Below are 22,660 nucleotides of genomic sequence, written 5' to 3' on the forward strand. Positions count from 1 at the left end.
AGCGGGGAATATTAGGTAGCCTTTAGAATAAGTATGCAGAGGAATGGTGCCTAGACCTCTAAGTGGATCACCTAATGGTACAGGTACTCCTAACAAAATTTTGGTGTGCTCTGTGTAGAAAGGAACACTTAGAAAATGTATCCATCCCCTGTCCAGTTGGATGGCCCTCCACACCGAAGAATTGTGGAAGAGTTTTCATCCAGGACAGCTGGTTTTTAATCAGAGGGTGATCAGATGACTTCCATCTACCCTAGGCCCCTTAATCTCCACAAGGCCAGTTCCTCAGACAGTGCTCTGATATTATAATAGGGGACCAGCTTTCCTGAGACAGGAAGCTTCATTTTCTTTTTCTTTGGCAGTTCCTCAATGATTATCATTTTGTGAGTGTGGGTTCAGAGGAAATGCAGGGGTCCCATCAGAAAAAAAGAGTAAAGTCCCTCAGCCTAATAGGACTCAGAGCTGGGTTGCAGGCACCAAATTAGATCAGTTTGGTTTCTTGCCTGAGAGTGAAAGGGTGATTTCTATTTGTCCCTAACACCAAAAATTCCTTCAGGGAGAACTCCATACAGGCTAGGAAACTCTCTGGGGGCTATATTTCCTTCTGGATGATAATTTTTTGGCCTTTTATTTTATTTTTTGAATTTGGGTCACATACTTATGGAGTACTAAGCAAGCAGAAATCTTTGGTAAATTTTGTAAAATCTGCATAAATTTGTAACTGTAGATAATTATGATTTTAACCTGTACAATTCTCTGTCATACTGTTTTGAACTCCTTTCCTATATGGCACTGGGAAAACAAGTGAAAGAATGTTTGTGTCTCCCCATGCACTGTTCTGAACTGAGGTCAAGGAAGCGTGTTCAAAATGCACCCCTGCCTATTTTCCCGAGTACAAGAAAATTTTCAGTCAAGGGGAAGTGTGTAACAGGTGTCTCTCACATGTGCAAGTGACTCAGATAACATCCCTCCACATGGAAAGGCTGGGAGCCTACTTCTGGGACAGTTGCGATGATGTTTAAGGGAAGTCAGTACCTTAGAGAAACATTAGAACATGTGTGAACATTCTGTAAATGTTTCTGGTCTGCCAGCCCTATGGTCAATAGGAGTCACTTTAATTGGTTTTAAGGGCATTAAAAAGGTCTTAATCAGCTTCTGCCATCATTCTTGCCTCAGTCATTTTGGATATTCCTCATTCTATGACTCTTTCAATCATGGTGTCAAGTGAAAGACCATATAATAAGGGGAGTGACCTTGGTGCTTCTCCTCTTTAAGGCCAAATGGCCTTTAAAAATGGGCTTCAGTCCTTGGCTTCTATGATCGCTCTTTTCTATTTTAGATGGTGAGATTGGAACCTCAGGCCTTTTTTTTTTTTTGAGTTTTGAAAGGTTAGCAGGGTGCTCCAATGCCTCAGTGCCCCAATGCCCCAACATGCAGGATAAGTTTTAAAGCCAACCAAGAATTAATACCCCAAGAAAAAAGAAGTGGCCTTCTGGATGACTTAACCCAATGGTAGCCAAAACAAGTACTGGCAAAGATATTATCTTTGGACATGAACTTAGTAGAACTAATGCTATATAGGAACTGAACTAGTCTAAGCCTATTCCCTACCCACCCTCCCCTCAGGTGGCGTAAGGGAGAGAATGCCCCAAAAGTATTGGGAGAAATGTCTATACATTTGTTCTTATATCTTTAAAGTAAATATCTCTTTGTTAAAAAAAAAAACTAGTTAATGTTAAGTGGTTAAATGGATCTGAGGCATCAGTCACCAGCCCCTAACAATGGAAGGAACCCAGACGATGGGGACCTGAGCTGGTGGCAACAGAGAAAAGACACTACATGCTAAAGGGCAGATGTAGCCCTCCTGGCTCTAGGAGACAGAACAGAATGTATTCAGTCCATATGCAGGAGCCCAGCTAGGGATCTGTGCTTGATTTACAAATATAAGAGGGATACATATCATCTTAGTTCACTCCAGAAATTGCCACAGCTTTTGAAGATTTTCTTAACATCAGCTGAAAAGACAAAGTTCCCAAATTATGAAAAAAGTTGGGGATAAAATCATCCTGCCTGCTTTAAAGGCATGTTTGTGACCACAGAACCATACTTAGCTGCTCCAGAGACAAGAAAACTTGAAATCAATGCACACAAGCTTAGATAGATAGATAGATAGATAGATAGATAGATAGATAGATAGATAGATAGACAGACAGATAGATAGATGTAGGACTGATGGAGGAGTGCAGTACAGTGGAAAGGGTGCTGGATTTGGAGTCTGAGGGCTTGGGTTCAAATCTCAGCTCTGCACCCAGGTGTTACTACCTTGCTCCCTTGGATAAGTGATTTAATATTTCTGGACCTATGACTCCTCATCTGTAAAATGAGAGGGTTGGATTAGAGTCCCTTCCAACTCAAGATCTATGATTTTATGGTGCTATGACCTGGAGAGAGCATGGGGTAGTAGAGAGAGAAAATGCTAAACACAGAAGCAGGAGACATGGGTTAGATTCATGCTTTACCACTTGCCATCTGTGTGCTGTGGGCAAATCACCTATTCTTTGTGCCTCGATTTCCTAACTGTAAAATGGAGGTTTTGATAATGTGCGGTTTCAACCACAGGGGCTTGTTGTGGGGAAAGTATTTTTTAAATGGTTCATCATTGAAGCTGTTCTCAATTTTTAAACCAGCTGGAAAATTAAATCAATTAGCTGGGTGGTTCTGGTGATTCTGCCTAAATTATTAGTGAACATCTCGGATTTCTTACCTTTGTTCTGTACAGATAGAAGGCAGGGTAGAATTTGGAGTTAAAGTCATTAATAGCTTTGAGTCGGTAAAAAGAACAGAGATGAGGAGCACCAGATAATATGAGTATAACAGAAGGAGCATTGGATTCAGGGATCAGAGAACTGATTTCTTTTTTTTTTTTAATTTTTTTTTTTATTTTTTCCATATGCTTTTGAGTTGAAAATTTTTCTCCCTTTTCCTCCCCCCCCCTCCCCAAGACGGTGCACATTCTGATATAGACTTTACATTTACATACCCATTAAACATATTTTCACATTAGTAAAACTGTAAGCAAAAATTAAAAGCAATACGAAGAACCATCAGAAAGATGAAACAAAACTCAACAGAAGGTAAAAATAAGTGATAGCGATTCGACTTCCATAGTTCTTTCTTTGGATGTAAACAGCATTATTCATCCCAAGGCCTCTGGAAATGTCTTAGATCCTCATAATGCTGAGAAAGGTTCAGTTTAACAATCTTAGTCATTGCATAATGTGGCTGTTATTGTGTACAAAGTCCTCTTGGTTCTGCTCACTTCCCTCAGCATCAGACCATATAAGTCTTTCCAGGTTTTTCTGAAGTCAGCCTGTTCATCATTTCTTATAGCACAATAGTATTCCATTACATTCATATACCACAACTTGTTCAGCCATTCCCCAATTGATGGGCATCCTCTCAATTTCCAATTCTTTGCCACCACAAAAAGAGCTGCTATGTATATTTTTCTACATGTGGGTCCTTTTCCCATTTGTTTGATCTCTTTGGGATATAGCCCTAGAAGTGCTATTGCTGGATCAAAGGGTATGCACATTTTTGTAGCCCTTTGGGCATAGTTCCAAATTGTTCTCCAAAATGGTTGGATCATTCCACAACTCCACCAACAATGTATTAGCGTTCCAATTTTCCCACATCCTCTCCAACATTTGTCATTTTCCTGTTTTGTCATGTTGGCCAATCTGATAGGTGTGATGTGGTACCTCAGAGTTGTTTTGATTTGCATTTCTCTAATCAATAATGATTTAGAGCATTTTTTCATATGACAACTGATTTCTTTTTTTTTAATCATCTTGATCACTAGCTGTGTGACCTTGGGCAAGATTAATCTCAGTTTCCTCATCTGTAAATTAAGAGGGGTAGACTAAATAAGCTTTAGGTTCCTTCCTAGCTGCAACATTAAACTTAATGAAGAGAAAGCATGAAATAGAAGGTAGAGTTAGGTAGACTTGAGGGTCAAGAAGAGCTGGCTTCAAGTCTTGTCTATGATACTTATCTATGTGACCGTGGGTGAGACATTTAACCTCTCCTTAATTCAATTTCCTCATCTAAAATGGGAATCATAATATCTGTAGTACCTACTTCACAGGGTTGCTTGAGGCTCAAAGATGGTACAATTGTTGTGTTCTTCAGTTGTTGTCATGTTCGACTCTTCATGACCTCATTTGGGGTTTTCTAGGCAAAGATGCTGGAGTGGTTTGCTATTTCATTCTCCAGCTCATTTTACAGATGAAGAAACTGCGGCAAACAGGGTTAAGTGACTTGCCAAGGGTCACACAGCTAGTAGCTGTCTTATTTGAGGTTTTAACTCAGGAAGATAAGTCTTCTGACTTCAGACCCAGCTCTCTATCCCCTGTGCCACCTAGCTGCCCATGATACTATATCACTATGTATAAAACATCATGCTTGGGGTGGGGACACAGTTTAAAGATATATAAGATGCAAGACGTTCTCAAGGAATTTACAATTAAGTGGGCTCTGTCATTCTATGACAAGGTTCAGGAAGAAGGGAAGTGCATTTCTCAAGAGGAAAGGAACACGGATGGTTGTCTCTACTGATGTTAGTCCAAGCTGGGGCAGATGGAAAGTGAGAATTTTCCAGGCCTGTGACTGCAGCACTGGAGGAGCCAAAGAAATGTTTCAAGGGCACAAGAAGGCACTGTTGGAAATGATGGAACAATAGCTGTATCAGCAGCTCAGAACCAACAGCTGCAGACAGATTGGGCCAATAGAAAGGAATCAGTTCAGACAGAGAGAACATGAGCCTCTGTTCCAAAGGAAAAGAATCCCTTCTAGCTAGAGGCATCTTCCATCTTGGGGACTCTGAGCGCATTCCCACTAGTGTGCTACAGAAGCAAGCTGTCCTGTCTTTCCCTTGTCCCACAGAACTGAGTTTTGATTTCCAGATACGTGTTTACCTCAGGCAAATCACTGAAATTCTCCGAGTCTCAGTCCTTGACAGCATTCTTTGATTCTTGGAAGTCACACTGAGAAAGGGGATGTGCAGTTTTGAAGATGAGTTATTTGCACTGTTGGCCATGGCATTGGGTGCATTCAGTCTGAAACTTTAATTGTTGTCATCCATTATGTCCCAAAAGAAAACAAAATGGTCATGGAGACAGGGAGTAAATATTGGGTTATCAAGAGGAGATTTGAAAGATTGAATCTATCTTCTGTCCCTCAAATTGTAGGATGTGTCCACACATTTAATGGAACTCTAGTATTCAATATGCCAAGATTCATAATCAATATTATGGACTGCTCCAGTCACATTAGTATGTATATCAAGGCAAAAGCATAACTGGGCTGGCTTAGACCAGCAGGCATCTCAGCTATACTCTCTACTCATGGTATTTCTGATGTTATCGCCTTATAAATCAGGTCATTTGGCAACTAAATTCACTTGTATAGTGTCCAACTAATTGCTGGTTTTATACAAAATTTTCTTATAGAGGACATGATAACTCTGTTCAAGTGTTTGGGGGAGGCAGTGTCATGGGGAAGAGAGATTATATTTATTCTGCTTAGCTGCAATGGGGCACAACCAAGAGCATTAGATAGAAGGGCCATATTTAGACTCGATCTTTCTATCTCTGCCTCTTCCATCTCTTGCTTACTCTAGGAACCATAGTAAAATCGATATTGCCTTTGCTTCTAAAAAGAGCACATTAACCAAATTCCCTGCTATTCTACTTATCAGCCCAGTGACTTTTCAGACCAAAATGCCCATTCCCAGGCAACCACTCCTCTGTTTTCAAATGGAGTTCCTTGAGGGCAGGGGCAGTATTCACTGGTGTCAGGAAAACTTCCCAATACTTGGAGCTGTCCAGAAGTGGAATGTGCTATCTTGGGAGTCAGCCAATAAAAACGTATTAAGTACTAGCTTTATAACATGCACCGCGCTGAGTGCTGGGGATACAAAAAAAAAAAAAAGGTAAAAATAGTCTCTGCCCTCAAGAAGCTCACATTCTAAGGGGAGAAACAACATGCAAACAGCTATGTACAAACAAGATGTAGATAATATAAATTGGAGATAACCAATAGAGGAAATGCACCAGAATTAAGTTGGAATAAGAAGAGAAAAGTCAGTGGAAATGCCTAGAGTTGGAAGAGAGAGTGTCTTGTTCAAGAAGCAGCAAGGAAGCCAGTATCACTGGATCACAGAGTATGTGGGTGGGGATGGGGAATGAGGTATAAGAAGCCTGAAAAGGTGTGGGTAGGAGGCAGGTTGTGAAGAGGAATGCCAGAGGATTTAATGTTTGGTCCTGGAGTGATAGGGAGCCACTGGAGTTTATTGAGTGGGTGGTGTAGGGATGATACTGTCGGACGTGTACTTTAGGAAGATCAGAAGGATGGACTGGAGTGGGAAGAAACTTGAGGCAGGGAGATCAACTAGCAGGCTATTGTAATAGAATTGTGAGGTGATGAGGGCCTGCAACAGTGTGGTAGCAGTAACAGAGGAGAAAAGGGAGTACATGTAGGAGATGTAATAAAAAGTAAAACTGACAGGCCTTGTCAACAGATTGGATATGGGGAGAGAGACAGGCGAGGAGTTGAGGGTGTTACCTATGGTGGTATCCACAGAGTAATGGAAAAATTAGGAAAAGGGGAAGATTTGGGGGAAAGATAATAGATTCAGTTTGCGGCATGTTGAGTTCTGCTCCACTGCCCTGTCTTCTCTCTGGAGGCTGTGGAAGGCCAGGGCTGAGAAATGTTGGCTGGGGAACCAAAAGGGAAGGCTAATGTCAGCAGAAGGCCCTGGCTCCCCACAGCTCAGCCTTCATTTCGATATAGCGGATCACTCTTGGGCAGATGTGTTTCCAAACCCCAAAACGTAGACATCATGCTTATTTATAAGAAGGCCCAGACTGGAGAAAAGAAAAGGTCATAAGAAAACTGAGCAATGAGAAATGCATCTTCTGTGTATTTGTGGTTTGGTTCCATAAACAAGAAATCAGGCAATCGACCATTTACCAGACTGACAAAACATGTGAGCCGTCTCTGGCAGTTTACACATTTAGAGACATGCAAATTCAAAGTCTACTGCTTCAAAAATAGAGTTGTTCATTGCTTTCTAGTATTTCAGCTTCATACCCAGGGCATAATGTAAGCATCATGACTCCATTTTGTATTTCAAACAATTCTAGGGTAAGATGCCTTATGCATACAAGAACCTCTCTTAGGGGGGTAATTTATTTGTTGAAAAAGGTAGGAATGGGGACATGGTGTGAATCAGAGAAAAGCAGTTTGAAAAAAACAAACCATTATGAGAGAACAAGCAAACCCTTAAATAAAAGTGCTTGAGGAGACATACAGAGAGTTCTGAGAGGACCAGAGTGAAAGCAGGCCACTCAAAGGCACAATGGGATAGGGATAGCACTGTTTCCCAGTGGCTAATTTAAATATGATTGTTTTCAAAACTTTAGAGTATGTTGCTGGAAAAATGACATTAAAGAGTTATTTGGGAACCATTGTATAATAACCATTGTATAATAATACTTGTGTATATCTGACAGAAATGTGGATTTGGGGTTTCTCAATCTAAGCTAGAGATGGGGCACTAGACATGAGATGAGGCTCTGATTTGAGGCATTAGAAGCAAAACCTGAAGCCAGATCAAGTAAGGAATCAAGAGGCCAAATTCAGAAGAGAAATCAGAGAAGTTCATGAAAAAAGCTGATAAGAGAAGCCAAGATATCAGAAGCCAAAACATAGAACATAGAACACACAGGCCACTAGAGCTGCTATGCCCACAAAAGCTAAAACCAGCCCACTAGAGGCTGTTGATGAAGATGGAGGTGGGAGCTAATCAAATTGGAGGAAAACTTCTATTGGAAAGACTTGATCATAGAAAAGCAGAAATATTTGGCTGTGGGGCAAGAGCTGGTTGGGGGAAAGGTTGCCTTGTTCTTTATTCACCATACGCAACTTAAGACAGAAGAAATTCCTTAATGGTTTGCCCACGTTGCCATTTACTCATGGCTCAAGGGGACAAAACCCTCAAAGCCCGTAGAGAACAAAACCTGAATAGTTTTACAGATCTAAGATTAGAAAGAACTGATTCTGCTCTTTAGATAGTAGACTTAAACTTTCTGTTCTCTAAAAGAGATGAACGATACTTCAGTGGCCCAAGAACAGCAGAGAAGTGGCCTCCTCCATCAGGAGGCTTAGAAAAAGGTAGATCTTAGCTAACAATTAATGTGTGGTGCAGCTGCTTCCTAGAGTCCACAAACATCCAGAGTCAAGCTGCTCCAGATGCATAGGTTTCCCTATCCATCTCCCTTACTCCTACATTTCTGTGTGTGCCCATTCCCCCACTCCCATCTCTTTGGATACTTTGTGCATCGGTGGGAGAGTATAACTCAAGTTTATGGGTTTTCTGATGTTTTGGTTATTCCTACTTTTTCCTTCTAATAAGTAAATGTCATTGTGATTATTTTTGCTTTTGCCCTATTGTTTAGTAAATATTTTATGTTTAAAAATCAACAATGTTATTGTAACTGGTTTGTTTAAATATACACTGGTGGGGGGCTCAGAAGCTACAGTCAGGAGTATAAATGTATTTTTTCCCCAAACCAGAATTACCCATGAGTGAATTGTAACAGCATGACCACTCCTTTGAGGAACCACCAAAACCTGAAATTTTACAGTTGGAGTGGTTTGCAAGCCAGACGAGGGGAAAGGGGACCCCATCTGTCTAGGCCTTATCAGGTAGGTTTTTTCTTTTTTTTTTTTCATTTGCTACATAATTGTTTTAAATTATTTGATCCAACATTATTTGTCATTAAATGCTTATAAAGCAGTATTTTGGACAAAATTAAAAAATTAGTAGTACTTCTATCTGCTATGTAATTAAAAAAAACTAGAACATTAGAAGAATTGACTTCAAAGTCTAAAAATCTAGAGATTCTTTGATGTTGTAGAAGAAATTCTTGTGTTAGATATGAGGTTGGAATGGATAATCTCTGAGACCCTTTCCAAGTTTAAGAGTCTGTGAATTTAGATAACTGAAGCTACTCACCTTGATAGCAATTCAAAGTAACTCACTAGCTGTCCATTTTTTAGCAATAAGGGGTGCCGTGATAATGGATAACAGAGCATGTACCTCATTCTTAAATTACTTTTGTAATTTCCTGTGATACTCAGGGGATTCACCCAGATTAAACCTGGAGCTGGTTTAGTTAAGGGGAAGGCACAGGTAGACAGCACTAAAGTATATATATATATGGACAGTCCCCAAAGTGTGAATAGATTGTGCTCCCAAAAGCTCCATTATAAATAGGCTGTTTAGAACTCTAATGTATTTTTCAATAGGAATGTGATTGATTATTAGATACCCAGGATAGCTCATAAAAACCCTGTTTAATATATAATATACTTGAAGTATAGTACTATTAATGGTACCATAGAACTTAAGTTGCAATAATATCTGTAGGAAATTGCAGTCCGAGTTTCTTGGGATCTTAGCAGCATGTGTCCCCAATTATGGAATGGGTAATAGGACTTGCCTCAGCATCATGCCACAGTAGCACCAATCACTTATTGTATGGAAAGCCCTATTCTTTTGTTTAATGAACTGTGGTTGTTATGTTCTATTATGGCAGCTCCAACATTATCGGAACTTATAAGGAACGAGGGACAGAGATGGAACAGAAAAGGGCAAGAAGGAACTGTGGAGTTCCTGTTGATATAACTTGTCTTCCATTTCCTCTTGCGACTGCTAGGATTTAGGAACACCAATCATGATGCCACCAGGGCCTGAGTCAAAAGTTAGAAGTGTCAGCTTTCCACCCTTGCTCCATCCCAAGGGAGCCCTTTCCACTTTTGGATAGCTCTTATTATTAGAGAACTTCATCTTACATTGACTTAGTTCTGTTTGCAACCCTCATCCTTTGTTCTTAGTTTTTCCCTTTAGGGCCAATCAGTAAAAGGCTAGCCCTTCTTTAACATAACAGATCTTCAAACATGTAAATAAGTTACCATGGCCCCTTGTCTTCTCCAAGCTAAAGATTTTCTTATTCTCTTGTTCATTGTAAATCATGGCCCCCAGTCTCTTCAACAAGGGTTGACCTTCTCAGAATAAGCTCCAATGTCTTTCCCAAAATGTGGTGGGTGTCCAAAAAAACCCAACACTAAGATTCTTTTTTTCTAATCATGACAGAGGATGGAAGAACTTTCATCACCCTTTTATGAAAATTATGTTTCTCTTCATGTAGACGAGGAGAAATTAGTTCTTTTGGCTCTGATGTCACACTGTCAATTCACTTTGAACTTACACAGAACATAACAACTTGTACAGTAGTTAATTATTCTTCCCTATCCTTTGTGCAGTTATTAATTTGAAGCTAAGTATATAATTTTACATTTGTCCCTATTAAATTCCATCTTACTAGATTCTTCCCATTCAGTTCCTGCCAAAATCTTTCAGGGATTCTAATTCTATAATCCAAGGTCTTAGCTATCAGAGGCAACAGAATCTGGTGGACAAAATACTGGATTTGGGTCAGAAAGACACAAGTATAAACTCTGCCTCTCTTCTCAGATGTGATACGTGTAAAACCTCATTTCTTCATCTATAAAATGGAGATAATAATAGTACCTACCTGATAAGGTTATTGTGAAGATCAAATGAGTTAATATATGTAAAGTGCTTCACAAAATATAAGGCAACTATAAATAGAAGCTGTTATTAGTAGTCTTCCTTCTTAGTTTTTTTGTCATGTGAAAATTTATTGATTATGTTGTCATCTAAGTAATTGTTAAAAATATTACAAAGCAAGGTACAAGGATGTATCCCTGAAGTACCCGACTAGCGATCTCCGTCCAAGATGACCTCAGACCATTGATAACTACTGTTTCGCACAGTCATTCTACTACATCAGGACCTACTGTATCATCTAACCCAATCTCTTCATCTTGTCTACACGAACAGAAGGTGAAATTTGGTCAAATATTTTGCTGATATCTAGGCATACTTTCAATGGCATTCCCCTCACCTACCAATCTAATTACCCTGTCATCAAAGGAAATGAAATTAGTCTGTCATGATCTGTTCTCCATGATGTTATATTTTCCGTTACTGGTTGCTATTTCCCTTTCTAAGTGTTCCAAATGATCCCACTAATAATACATTCTAGAATTTTGACAGGAATGGAAGGCAACCTTGCTAGTCTATAGCTTATCAATTTACCTTTTTTGAAAATCAAGACTTGCCCTAGTTCAGTATTGTAAGATCTAATTTGAGCACAGTGCCTGGTATGTAATAAGTACTATATAAGAGTTAGTTATCATCATTATCGCCATCGCCACCACCATCACCATCATCATCATCATTTTTAGAAGCTAGGTATTATAGATAGATCAAAGAACTTAGAGTTGTTAAGATCTGAGTTCAAATCTTGCCTTGAACATTTTCTAGCTATGTAATCCTGAGTATGTCATTTGCCCTTTCTCATCCTCAGTTTCCTCATAACAGTAATAACATCTACCTCACAGGATAATTGTGAAGGTTACATGAGAAGAATGGACAGAATCAAGAGAAAAATAGCTCTGCCTTTTTTCTATTGTCCATTATTATTGTGCCATCTACTTGAATTCAAAATAGCATCTGTAGCTCATTCTTCATCTGTTGCACTCATTTGGACATCTTCATCACGCCCCCAGGAACCTCATCATTGGGGAATTTCATCATCCTGCAAGATGGAAACATCCTAGCCACTTACTGCTCATCAGTATCCTCTGCTCCTCTGATTGGAGAGTAGAACCACGAGCTTCAAAACTTCCATTTTAAGAGGGGAACCAAAACAACCATCTCCTCCTTTCCCACAACTGTATTCATTTGGACCTCTCCATCATACTTCTGCTGGATACCTTCTTTTCCGCTATCCCTTCTTTTCAGGTTCCTTTTGTGTTTTATTTTCCCCTCCTCTAGAATATGAGTTCCTGGAGGGTAGAGACTGTCTTTTCTTTCTTTCTTTTTTTCTTCATTTGTATCTTCAGCACTTAGCACAGTGCCTAATGCACAATAGGTGTTTAATAAATGTTTATTGACTTCCTGATTCTGGATTTTTTAGTTCCTATTCTTCCCCAGGCAGTAGTCATCATATTCAAATATCAGTGCCAAGGCGTATACAGGTACTCAGTAAGCTATGTTTGTCCTTTGTTCTCAAAGAGAACCAATGCCATCATGAGGTTGATGTCTTGACTTGCTGGTGAATTGGAGAGCTGCAAAAAGCATCAGCCTCCCTCTCTTCTCCAGAGTCATTGAAGTCCAGTGGCAAGACAAAGGTCAAGATGACAGGTGAGAGCCCAGGAAGCTTCTTAATAAATATGAACTGAAGAAAATATGTTTTTTCTCTCAACCATCATATTAAAATTCAACAAACGCAGATTGAATGCTTACTCTGTGCACGTATTTGGGCTAGGTATTGAAGGATGATGAAAAGTTGAGATTAAAGAGCTCCTGGGTTCATGCAGCTTATGGTCTAGGAAGAAGACATTCTTCAGCATATAAACACATAAGAGCAAAGAAATCAAAGACCTATTTGGCTCCAGGGTAGAAGATGGACAAGGAAGGTTTCCTAAAGAAGGTGAATTTTTAATTGGCTTTTAAAGATAGGGAGAAACTTGCAAAGAATAGGGGGCAACATGATGGAAGCTATGAAGGTGAGAAATACAGGGCATGTTCAAAGAAAGAAAATAGCCATCTTCACAGGAGGATAGAAGAGATAACTGGGAATGGTCTGAGATACCAGTGGAAAGTCAGATTGATGCCAAATTGTGGAAAATCTTGAATACCAGAGAAGGTGCTTGAGCTATGCTTTCTAGGCAGTAAAGAGCCATCAACTGATTTTTAAATCAGAGGAATATAATGAAGATAAGTATCATAAAGCCTTTGGAGGGAGGAGAGAACAGAGGTGAAAAGAACTATTAGGAAATTTTTCAGTACTGCAGTGGTAATGAAAAGCTATCAGGTCTACCAGCCTGAAGTCAGGAGGACCTGAGTTCAAATTCAGCCTCAGACCAAACACTTGATATTTACCAGCTGTGTGACCCTGGGCAAGTCACTTAACCCCAATTGCCTAAAAGAAAAAAAAAAGAGCCATCAGGTCTAGGGTGATGGCAATAGGAATAGAGGGGAAGGGATGGATGCAACACCCAGTATTGCTGAGGTGAAATTAACAAAACTTGGCTACTGGCTGATTATCCCTTATCCCAAAGATAACAGTAAGTTTTGCAGACAGGAGACTGGATGAATGGTTGTACTACTGAAAGAAATTATAAATTTGGATGGAGGTAGAGGTTTACATGGAAAGATGAGCTCAGTTTTGGACTTTTTCAATTTCAGAAGCTGCTACTCAGAAGAGATAACTTAAGAGTCATCTCCATAAGTAATGAAGCTGAGAGAGAGAAAGAGAGAGAGAGGGAGAGAGAATGGTAGAACTTTAGGTGACCCAAAGAAGTGGTAAAGAAAAGATAGAGACCAAGATTAAAAGGTAGGAGAACTAAGATAGATGTATACTATCTTTAAAGCCAAGGAAACAGATTATTCAAAAGGAGGGGTGCTCTTCAATAGGAAATGATTCAAGGGGATCAAGGAGGATAAAGACTAAAAGAAAAGGTCATTGGATTTGGAAGTTATTGGGGATCTTCAAGAGAGGAGAGTCATAGGATTGGGTTGGAAGCCAGAGTAAAGAGTTGAAGCAGAGTGAGTCAAGACAATTTTTTCTCCTGGTTTTCTGTAGAGCAATAAAGCTGTCATATAAATAAGGGATGGTCTTTTAATGACTATGCAAATTAGCATGCTATCATTCCCTATGTAAATTTAGTTTGTACCTAAAAGAAACCAGTGAAGTTCACTCAAAAAATTTTTTTAAATAGACTTCTTTCCTGTTCTCTTTTCAATTTTTTTTAATGCCCCATTTTTTTTAATGTCCCTAACTAAGTGTGGTTATAGTCAAACTCGAATTCCTTTAATTTAAATAAGATACAGAGGAGTGGAGTGCAATAGCTCTGGACGATGTGGACTGATTTGTCCAAAAACAAATATAAAACTAGTGTTCTAGGGTTCCTTCCACCTTACAGCTGCACCCCCAAGTTCTTCATCTCTCCCTACTGTACAGTCTGAACCAAGGTGCATGTCAAGGCAATAACCTTGTATGAAGCAGTGACCGATTCTATCCTGCATTTCAGTTCCTTCCTGTGCTATGCCAAGATAAACCAATGGGTAGAGTTTGAGAACTAAAGAATTTGAGAATTAATTCAGGTGTGTTCACTGATTACCCCATTCCAGGATCACACTATCAAAACCAACAAGCCTTTGCCAGTGGTACCACTACATCTATACCTGGATATCCCACCAGTACCCCAAATTAAACATGTCCCAAACTAAGTTATCTTTCCCTCAACATTTCTGCCTCCTTCTGACTTCACTATTTCTCTCAGTAGCACCATCATTCAACCACACTTTGCACAGTTTCCATGTATGAGAGAGGACAGTAGTAACTTGCCACTAAGAAAGCCTTACCTAAAGATTCAACATCATTACAATTCACCCAACCTATTTTGTAGAGGCTATCTCAGACCCACTTTTAGATACCTCTTTTCCTTGGTAGCCAAGGGCATCTGGACTTTTTTTTAAATTAAAATTAAGAATTTTATTGATATCATTTTTTTTTACATTGCCTGTGTTTCCTCTCCACTTTCTCCCAAAGAGCCATTACTTATAACCCATACTTTTTTTTTTAAAGAAGAGGAGTGAAAAAAATCAGCAAAGCTAATCAACAAAAAAGTTTGACATTCAGTTCAATGTCCCATAGAGTTTCTTGCCCTTTGGAGGTGGGGGTAGGGGTCAACATGAAGAAAGAGTTAACTATTTAGCTCCATATCTGCTCTAATTCTTGACTCACCCCTAATGACATCATTCATAGCTGATGCTCCCAGTCGTATAAATTAGGCCAGTATTAGGGGCATTTATTCAGCTTGGTGGGTGGGGAAAATCTAATCTTAGTCTACCTATAATATTTAGATTGAATGTCAGTTTCCCTACCTGGGAAACAAAGCTGATTTCTCTCACCTCATTTTCCAAGATGAGGTGACAATTGCACAATTAATATATGAAAATTTTTTCCAAAGTTGGAACTACTTAAGAGCCAATTTCTGTTCAGCAATTATTACCCTTTCCCTGGGCTACAGGAAGCATTATCTAATGTTTGGGAATTTTTTTTGTAGGACTAAAAGGATGGTACCAGTCAGAATAAAATCAGATGAGGAGACAACCTCACAATGGAAGAGCCAACCCCAATGCCTGTGCAAGTCGATGTGGACAAAGGATTGACTTTGGCCTGTTTTGTCTTCCTTTGCCTCTTCCTCATTTTAATGATTATTCGCTGTGCCAAAGTCATAGTGGACCCCTATAGTGCCATCCCCACATCCACCTGGGAAGAGCAGCATCTGGATGACTGAAAACACCTAGCCTCCTTCAGGGAGGCTAGATGAAAATCACTACCCTGAGTGGATAGAGCTTCAGCCTTGGAGTCAGAAGGATCTGAGTCCAAATCCCTCCTCAGACACTTGACACTTACTAGCTATGTGACCCTGGTCAAGTCACTTAACCCAACTGCCTCACCAAAAAAAAAAAGAAAAAGAAAAAAAAAAGAAAATCACCACCCTGGGGCTTCAGACCAAAGGTCTCCTCTTTCCAAAAAAAGCCATGGGAGAGGTCCAGCTCTTTACAAGCCCTTGCCAAGCTCTTTGAGCACACAAAATAATGCAAACCTTTGCAAGTAGCAGCTTGCAACGTGGCAAATCATGAATCTGACCAAGTGGAGAAGCAAGAATGTCACTTTAAAAAAAAATTATTTTATTTTCCATATACCTGCTGGCACATGGATAACCTAAAGGAACATTTATGTGGACTGGTAAATGCTTTGTACTTATTTGCAAGGCTGTATCAAGAGATCTTATGAATCCTTTTGTTGATGGTCCCAAGTCCCCTCTGGCTATTGTTACATAGGGATGATCTATTTCTCTCCAAGCTGGAGATGGTGAAGTAGAACACAACTATCTTTTAGGCTCTGACTGGCTGGCATTGCCTCTGAGAACCTGCTTCTCATTCTCAGAGTTTTGGGGGTGAAGACTTAGTCCCTCTGTGAAAACACGTATCACAACTGAATGATAATCAAGGGATGTGGGCTTTCTTCAGGCAGTGACTTTAGGTCTTTTGAGGGAGTATAATCTACTGAAAGAAGTACAAGTCTTAGAGACTGGGGAAACCATCTTGGTTCTGCAACTGAGTCACTGTTTAAGCTTGGGCAAGTCACTTCAGTTTCTGGTGCCTCAGTTTCTTCTCTGTAAAATGGGAACAATAAACTTTGCCCTTTCATAAGGCTATGAGGGTAAAATTAAATCATGAGTATGAAAATGCTTTAGAATTAAAGGCAATACAGCAGAGCAAGGGATAAGCCACTGGTAATTGCTGTGCTCAAGACCCCACCCACCAGAATAGACTCTATAATCCCCACCTGTACCCATATAGGAGTGGCCAGGAGCCTGGGCTGGTTAGAGGGTGAGTGTTTATCAGGAGCTTCCCCTCTTTTTAGTACTAAGAGCAATGAGCCTTCTCCCATCACCTGGATTACACGGCTTCCTACAGGACTTCACCGACCTTGACTGCTCCTCCCAAATTTAAAGTTGGAAGGGACCTCAAAGGTTATCAAGTTCAAACTTCTCATTTTACAGATGAGGAAACTGAGGCACAGAGAGGAGAGAGGTTAAGTGATTTGCCAACAGTCACACAGCTAGTTAAGTGTGTATGGCCCCAGACTATTCTGAGGAGCTAGACTATGGTTCAGCAGGTATAATCACAGCCATTTCTTCTGGGCCCTAGACCTATTAGTGCAGTGACAGTGGTCATTCTAGTGATCTATGGTATTAATAACATTACTCATTTTATTTTGGAGCAAGTCAAAAATACAACTATTCTGGGCACCCTTTCTTTAACCAGGAAGGGTCACAGATTTAATCCCTCAGTGATCTAGGTCTCTTCATCACTGATCACCCACACCTTTAGAGATCAACTGAAGCAGGAGATCATGACATCATAGGCTCATAGCTTTTCACCTGCTTGAAAAGGTGCATTCTAGCTACCCTAGCTTTTACAAGCCAATCTGCAGATCTGGTTTCAAGGGAGAAGCAGTCTCCCCAGAGCACCATCACCACTTGGAGACAGCTGCCAATAGCTGCCCAGGTGCATAGCTGCATACACAGTGGTTCCAGGGCACACATCCGACAGTTCACCCTCTCATATGGAAAGCACAAATAAACAGAAGGCAATCAACCAAGCTGCAAAGTTCCCAGGGAATGTTCCAGATCTGCAACTCCATGGAAGGAAGGAGAAGATCCCTAGGAGGGGCGGACCTTCTCCTCTGCTACCGGACAAATTCTATTTAGTCGATGCAGCAGCCTTCAAGTTTTGCAGTCTACCTCGGAGAAACAAAGCACCTTCCAAGAAAAAAAAAGGCTCATTTTTGTGAATTTGTTTTGCAAATAAATATCTTTTCATGATTAGAGGAGAGGAGAGCCCTTGGGGTTCATCCTGCCCACCCAGTTCTGTCTGATCTAAGATGAGTTTCCCCTGCAGCTTTTCTAATGGCTCCATTTGGGAGCTTAGACGGAGATAGGAGCTGCAAATTGGCTCTTAAATCCCAGCCCCGAGTGCTCCAGGAAAGAGGAAACATCTGCCAAGTTCTCTGTTGGGTAGCCTTTCTGCTGGGGAAGGCTGGCTTACTTGTTCCATTCTTTTCTTGATCTTTTGCCATGATGATCTGTGTACAAAAGGCAGTAAATAAGACCGAAAAGAGAGGCAAACCCACGGGTGGAATCTGAAGCCTTCCTCCTTTCCCCTTGTTGGATGATAGACCACCAGCGCTCCCAACTCTCCAGTGAGAACTCATGGATAATTCCATTGGCCAAGTACTTCACAGCATTGATAGGTTTGTCAGCAATACTGCAGTGCCTGGAGATCTTTTGGAGAAAGGAGAAGGCATATTCCCCTTCATATTGTCATGGGACTAGAGCATAGAAATCATAGGCAGAAACCTGGATTCACACACAGGCTCCCTCACTAGCATATTATGTGACTGAGGGTAACTTGCTTCATTTCACTATGCCTGAGTTTTAAAAAAAATCTTTGCCCTCTACCTAGCTCACATGCCATTGTGGGGATTAACGAAACAGCACCAAGAACTCAGTGAAAGACACACTATAGACAAAGTCTAATTCCTAACAATCTACCATGAACATGGGGGCGAGGGGGTAGAGAACAGAGCATACCAGTGGGCCGTATTCAAAATTTCCCATGGGAACAAAGTCCTAATGAGTGACAATACAGTGAGCTTCTCAGGAGTCAGTACAACTTCTGTGCCAGGGGCATGAAGGAGCAGAGCCATAGACGTAAGCATCCCCCAGGTGGGCAATAAACAACTGACAATGGGTGAGGTTTCAGGACCAGAAGCCTACGACAACTCCCCCACCTGCTGGCCATTGCCTGAAATTCTACCATGGCACCTTGGTCCCTTCAGATGAAGGTGTTGAGCCCTGAAATTGTGCAAATTCTCGAGAGCAGTGTTATTATAATATAATATGTGAACATTATATGAGGAGGGAAAAGAGGAGTTGGGGAAGACCATGAGAGTATTTGGAGCCTGAGGAGGGTTAGGGAGAAGGTCTCCCAAAGTGGAAGAGAGGGAGTAGAACAGGCAGGCTGGAGACCCCAAAGATGAGCATAGCGTTCAGAATTTCATTTCCCAGCCACAGTGCTTGGGAATTCACCAAAAGAGGGAGTTTCTGTGAAAACAAGATGTCTCTGTGGGTATGGCAAACTGGAGGGGAGCAGAATTCTGCTTGGAGGCCCAACACTTAAACTTATAGAACAACATTTAAACTGTACTGCTACTAATTACTTCCTAATTTTAAAGACAGAATGAACCTCCCTCCTTCCTAAAGATTATGGTCCAGATGAGTGACTATTTTCATTGATTAAAAAAAGGTCAACATTTTGCAAATTCATTCTCTGCTTATACCTTCCCTACAGACTTTTCTCACATTAAACTCTTTCCTAACAGGAAGTACAACTGATTTGCAAACAAAAAAGCCTGTCTTACCTTGTTATCCTAACCCAAGTTTCCTTCCAGTACCTTTTCTCCCAAAATCCACTAAGGTATAGATAGGTTATTTCTGTAATGACAGGAAAATTAAGAAGAAAAATAAAAACTCTTCCTTCTCTGCTTCTGATGGTTGACCATAATGCTCCTCTACCCATAGCCAACAAGATACTAGTTTTCTACGAATCAATGGACCACTGACCTGCCTCACAGGGTTGTTGTGGGGAAAGCACTTTGTAAACCTTGAAACGTGATACAAATGTGAGCTGTTGTGTTTTGCTATTCTTTTCAGTGCATGTAGCAAGTGCCTCTGCTGAGTTATCATTATCCCTGGAGAGAGATGCACTCTGAATAACTCATTTAAATGAATAGCACATGTACCATCTGATAATAAAATTAATCACTTCAACTGGAAAAAACGTAATCTGTCAATGCCTAGCCCTAACCCTGAGTCCCTGTTACCCCTTTTCCTCAATTGAGTTCTTACTTACGGATTCCTCCATGGCTTAATTCAATCTTATTTCAATTCAATAAACACTTGTCTAGTGTCTATAAGGTGCCAGGCACTGTGCTGGATAGGCTCTGGGAATATAAAGATAAAAAGTCAACTGATCCCTGTCCTCAAGAAGCTCACATTCTGCATGGGGAGTGGGGGGCACGGTATGAAGAGGTGGGAATAAAACACATACATAAATACAAAATATCTTGGAATTCCTTGCCATTTAGGACTTGTTATGTAAGGAATGTATTCTGTGAGCACTGCTTATGGATCCAATTTGGCATATATAGAGCATCTGCTAGAGACAACTAGGTGGCACAGTGGATAGAAGGCCTGAAGTCAGGAAGACTCATCTTCTAAAGTTCACATCTGGCTTTAGATATTTTTTTATGTAGGTGACCCTGGACAAGTCACTTAACCCTGTTTGTCTCAGTTCTTCATCTGTAAAATGAGCTGGCGAAGAAAATGGCAAACCACTCCAGTATCTTTGCCAAGAAAACCCCAAATGGGCTCATGAAGAGTTGAATACAACTCAACAACAAAAACAGCAAAAGAGTATCTGCCTTTTTAAATCAGGTCTACAAATATTCAATTACTCTAACTTCTCAGATCCAAGCAGCAGGGAGAGCGTTGCCTCCAACAAGGTCCTTTCACAACTTCCCTCAAAGCCTGTATGGCTGCTCTCTTAAGAAATCATGTTTTTGAAATATAGCTTATTCTTCATACATCCTGATTGGCCTTTTCATCTGCACAGTCACTCTCATGCATTCATTCACTTATCCAACATTAGCAACGGGCTGGTGAGCTGTGTCCTATAAAGAACAGAATGACGGCTTCTAGGAGCTCCCAGATTAATAGACGTTCGCACAGGAGCCATGAGGCAATGGCAAGCCCACTGGATTTAGAGTCAGAGTACTTGGATTCAAATTCTGCCTTTGCTTCCTATGACCTGTGTGACCTTGGGTAAGTCTCTAGACTTCTCTGGACCAAAGATTCCTCATCTTTATGTACATGATGGGCTCTGCTGCAGCTAAGACTAGTTGTGAGCAAACAGCAACCACACAAGATTGTAAAATAGAGAGGAGGGGACAGTCAGAATGCAAGTGTGTAAAAGATAACTAGACGAGCCTCAAGTCACACAGATCCCTTCTTCACAATTATCTGAGTAACTCTCCCCGTCAGCCCTCTCCCCACCACATCGTCCAGCATTTGGGTTTAAAAGCAATTGCAGGGAGAGGCGCTGTTGTTCCTTGGTCCTGCTGAGACCCTCACCTTGAGCTGGAGCTATTTGCTGTGAGATGGGAAACAAACCTCACTGCACAGCAATAAAGAAGAGCATGGGTGGTGTGACCACTGATGACAAACATTATCGGTTCTGATGCTGTTTCATGTGTCCTTGCTCTGTGTTGGACAATTCTACCTTCACCAGGTAAGGAAATCCTTTTGCAAAAATAAAAAGTATATGTGTGTATACACACACATACCCATACATATGCTTGTATATATGTGTGTATGTGAATGTATACATATGTATTGCAGTATTTTATATATATATATATATATCATATACATACCTATTTATTATATATTATTATATAACATATAGAATATCACCGTACTTGTCCCCTATATATAGTATGTATACATATATATTATTACATATTATCATATTATATATATTATAATACTTGTCCCCTATATATAGTATAGCATTTACATACATAGTATTTATGTGTACATATATTATACACATACACACACACACACACACACACACTATTGTGATATTTATCTCCTTGCAAAGGCAGTTTTGGATCCTCCAGGGACAGTGGCACCAAGGTTTCAAGCAGTCACTTGGGGTGCTCTACCTGTGCAAAGCAGTAAGTGGAACTCAAAAGTCAAACTGTGTCGATTCATTTCAAACTGTGCATATGTGAAGCCCGAGGCATTCAAGGCTTTCAAAGTACTTTGGAACTCTGTTAAAGTCTAGAAGAATAGGTAAACTTCAAAAAAAAACCCCTCATTTTCTTGTTTTTTAACTCTACCCACTTGGATCCCCAATATCATTCCCCTTTTCAGCAAATTCCCAAAGAAACCACCCATTTGACCTATAGGACAAAAGGATTTACTGCAGTGAAAACACAAGAGTTACACAAAGCTAGGAACGGGTAGAGCACAACTGCCATGATAAAGCTAGATTTTCAGTTCCCCAGCACCTTTCTTCTGTGTTCTGTCCCCTACTTTTGCCATACAAACAGAGGCCCCTTTAGTGATCATTCTGAGACTCAAAGTTGGAGGAGGGGAAATCACTTCCCCCAATCATCTCATGTCTCCATGCATGACCAGGGATGATCACTGACCCCTGTGCCCAGAGAACCTGCATTCCCCTCCTGGCCAGTCACCTGCCTGGTACTTTCATGAGCTGGCTCCACAAAATTTCCCTACCTTCCCTGCAGCCAATAAAGTTTCTTCTAGACCTTTTCTCATCATGTCGGTTGTGCCCTGGAGGTCCCAGAAAGGCAACATCACAAAGCTTTGCATATGCCATTAGAAAAGTCTTGCCATGAGGCATGACCTTCTCAAATCCTGACTGCTGCCCTTTACCACAGTCCTCTCTGGTACTATTAAGCTCTTGGCTCCCTTCTGTCTTTGGTACCTAAAGACCTAGAAATAAGCAAGGAACACAAGGTACTTGCTGCACAAGTTTTCGTGCAAACGACATATGAAAAAAAGAGGAGATTGGACTAAATCACCTCCAAGGCTTTACATCTCTAAATTTATAATTCCCTTATCCTTTGAAATGTGAATGAGAACAAATAAAGGTGAAAACAGCTCACTTCACATCAGCAGCAAGGGATATCTGGACAATCTATGGAGCAAGAATTTACTCCATTCTATCATATAAGGAATGGGTTGGGAACCTGCAACGTCGAGGCCACATGTG

General features: G+C 40.5%; 1 protein-coding gene across 1 annotated transcript; it reads left to right on the forward strand.

Annotated features, from left to right (window-relative positions):
- The first annotated feature begins 15,296 nt into the window (after positions 1 to 15,296).
- On the forward strand, positions 15,297 to 15,646 carry CTXND1 (cortexin domain containing 1). The gene has a single exon (XM_078150621.1). It carries the CDS (start codon positions 15,340 to 15,342, stop codon positions 15,517 to 15,519), a length of 180 nt encoding a protein of 59 aa, XP_078006747.1. The 5' UTR covers positions 15,297 to 15,339; the 3' UTR covers positions 15,520 to 15,646.
- The last annotated feature ends 7,014 nt before the right edge of the window (positions 15,647 to 22,660 follow it).

Source organism: Phascolarctos cinereus, unplaced genomic scaffold (assembly GCF_003287225.1).
Source record: "Phascolarctos cinereus isolate Bilbo 61053 unplaced genomic scaffold, phaCin_HiC Scaffold_3;HRSCAF=262, whole genome shotgun sequence".
Taxonomy (NCBI): Eukaryota; Metazoa; Chordata; class Mammalia; order Diprotodontia; family Phascolarctidae; genus Phascolarctos; species Phascolarctos cinereus.

Bases quoted from the DNA above. Each gene is read 5' to 3' on its own strand.
- CTXND1 (XM_078150621.1), top strand. From the start codon at position 15,340: ATGGAAGAGCCAACCCCAATGCCTGTGCAAGTCGATGTGGACAAAGGA.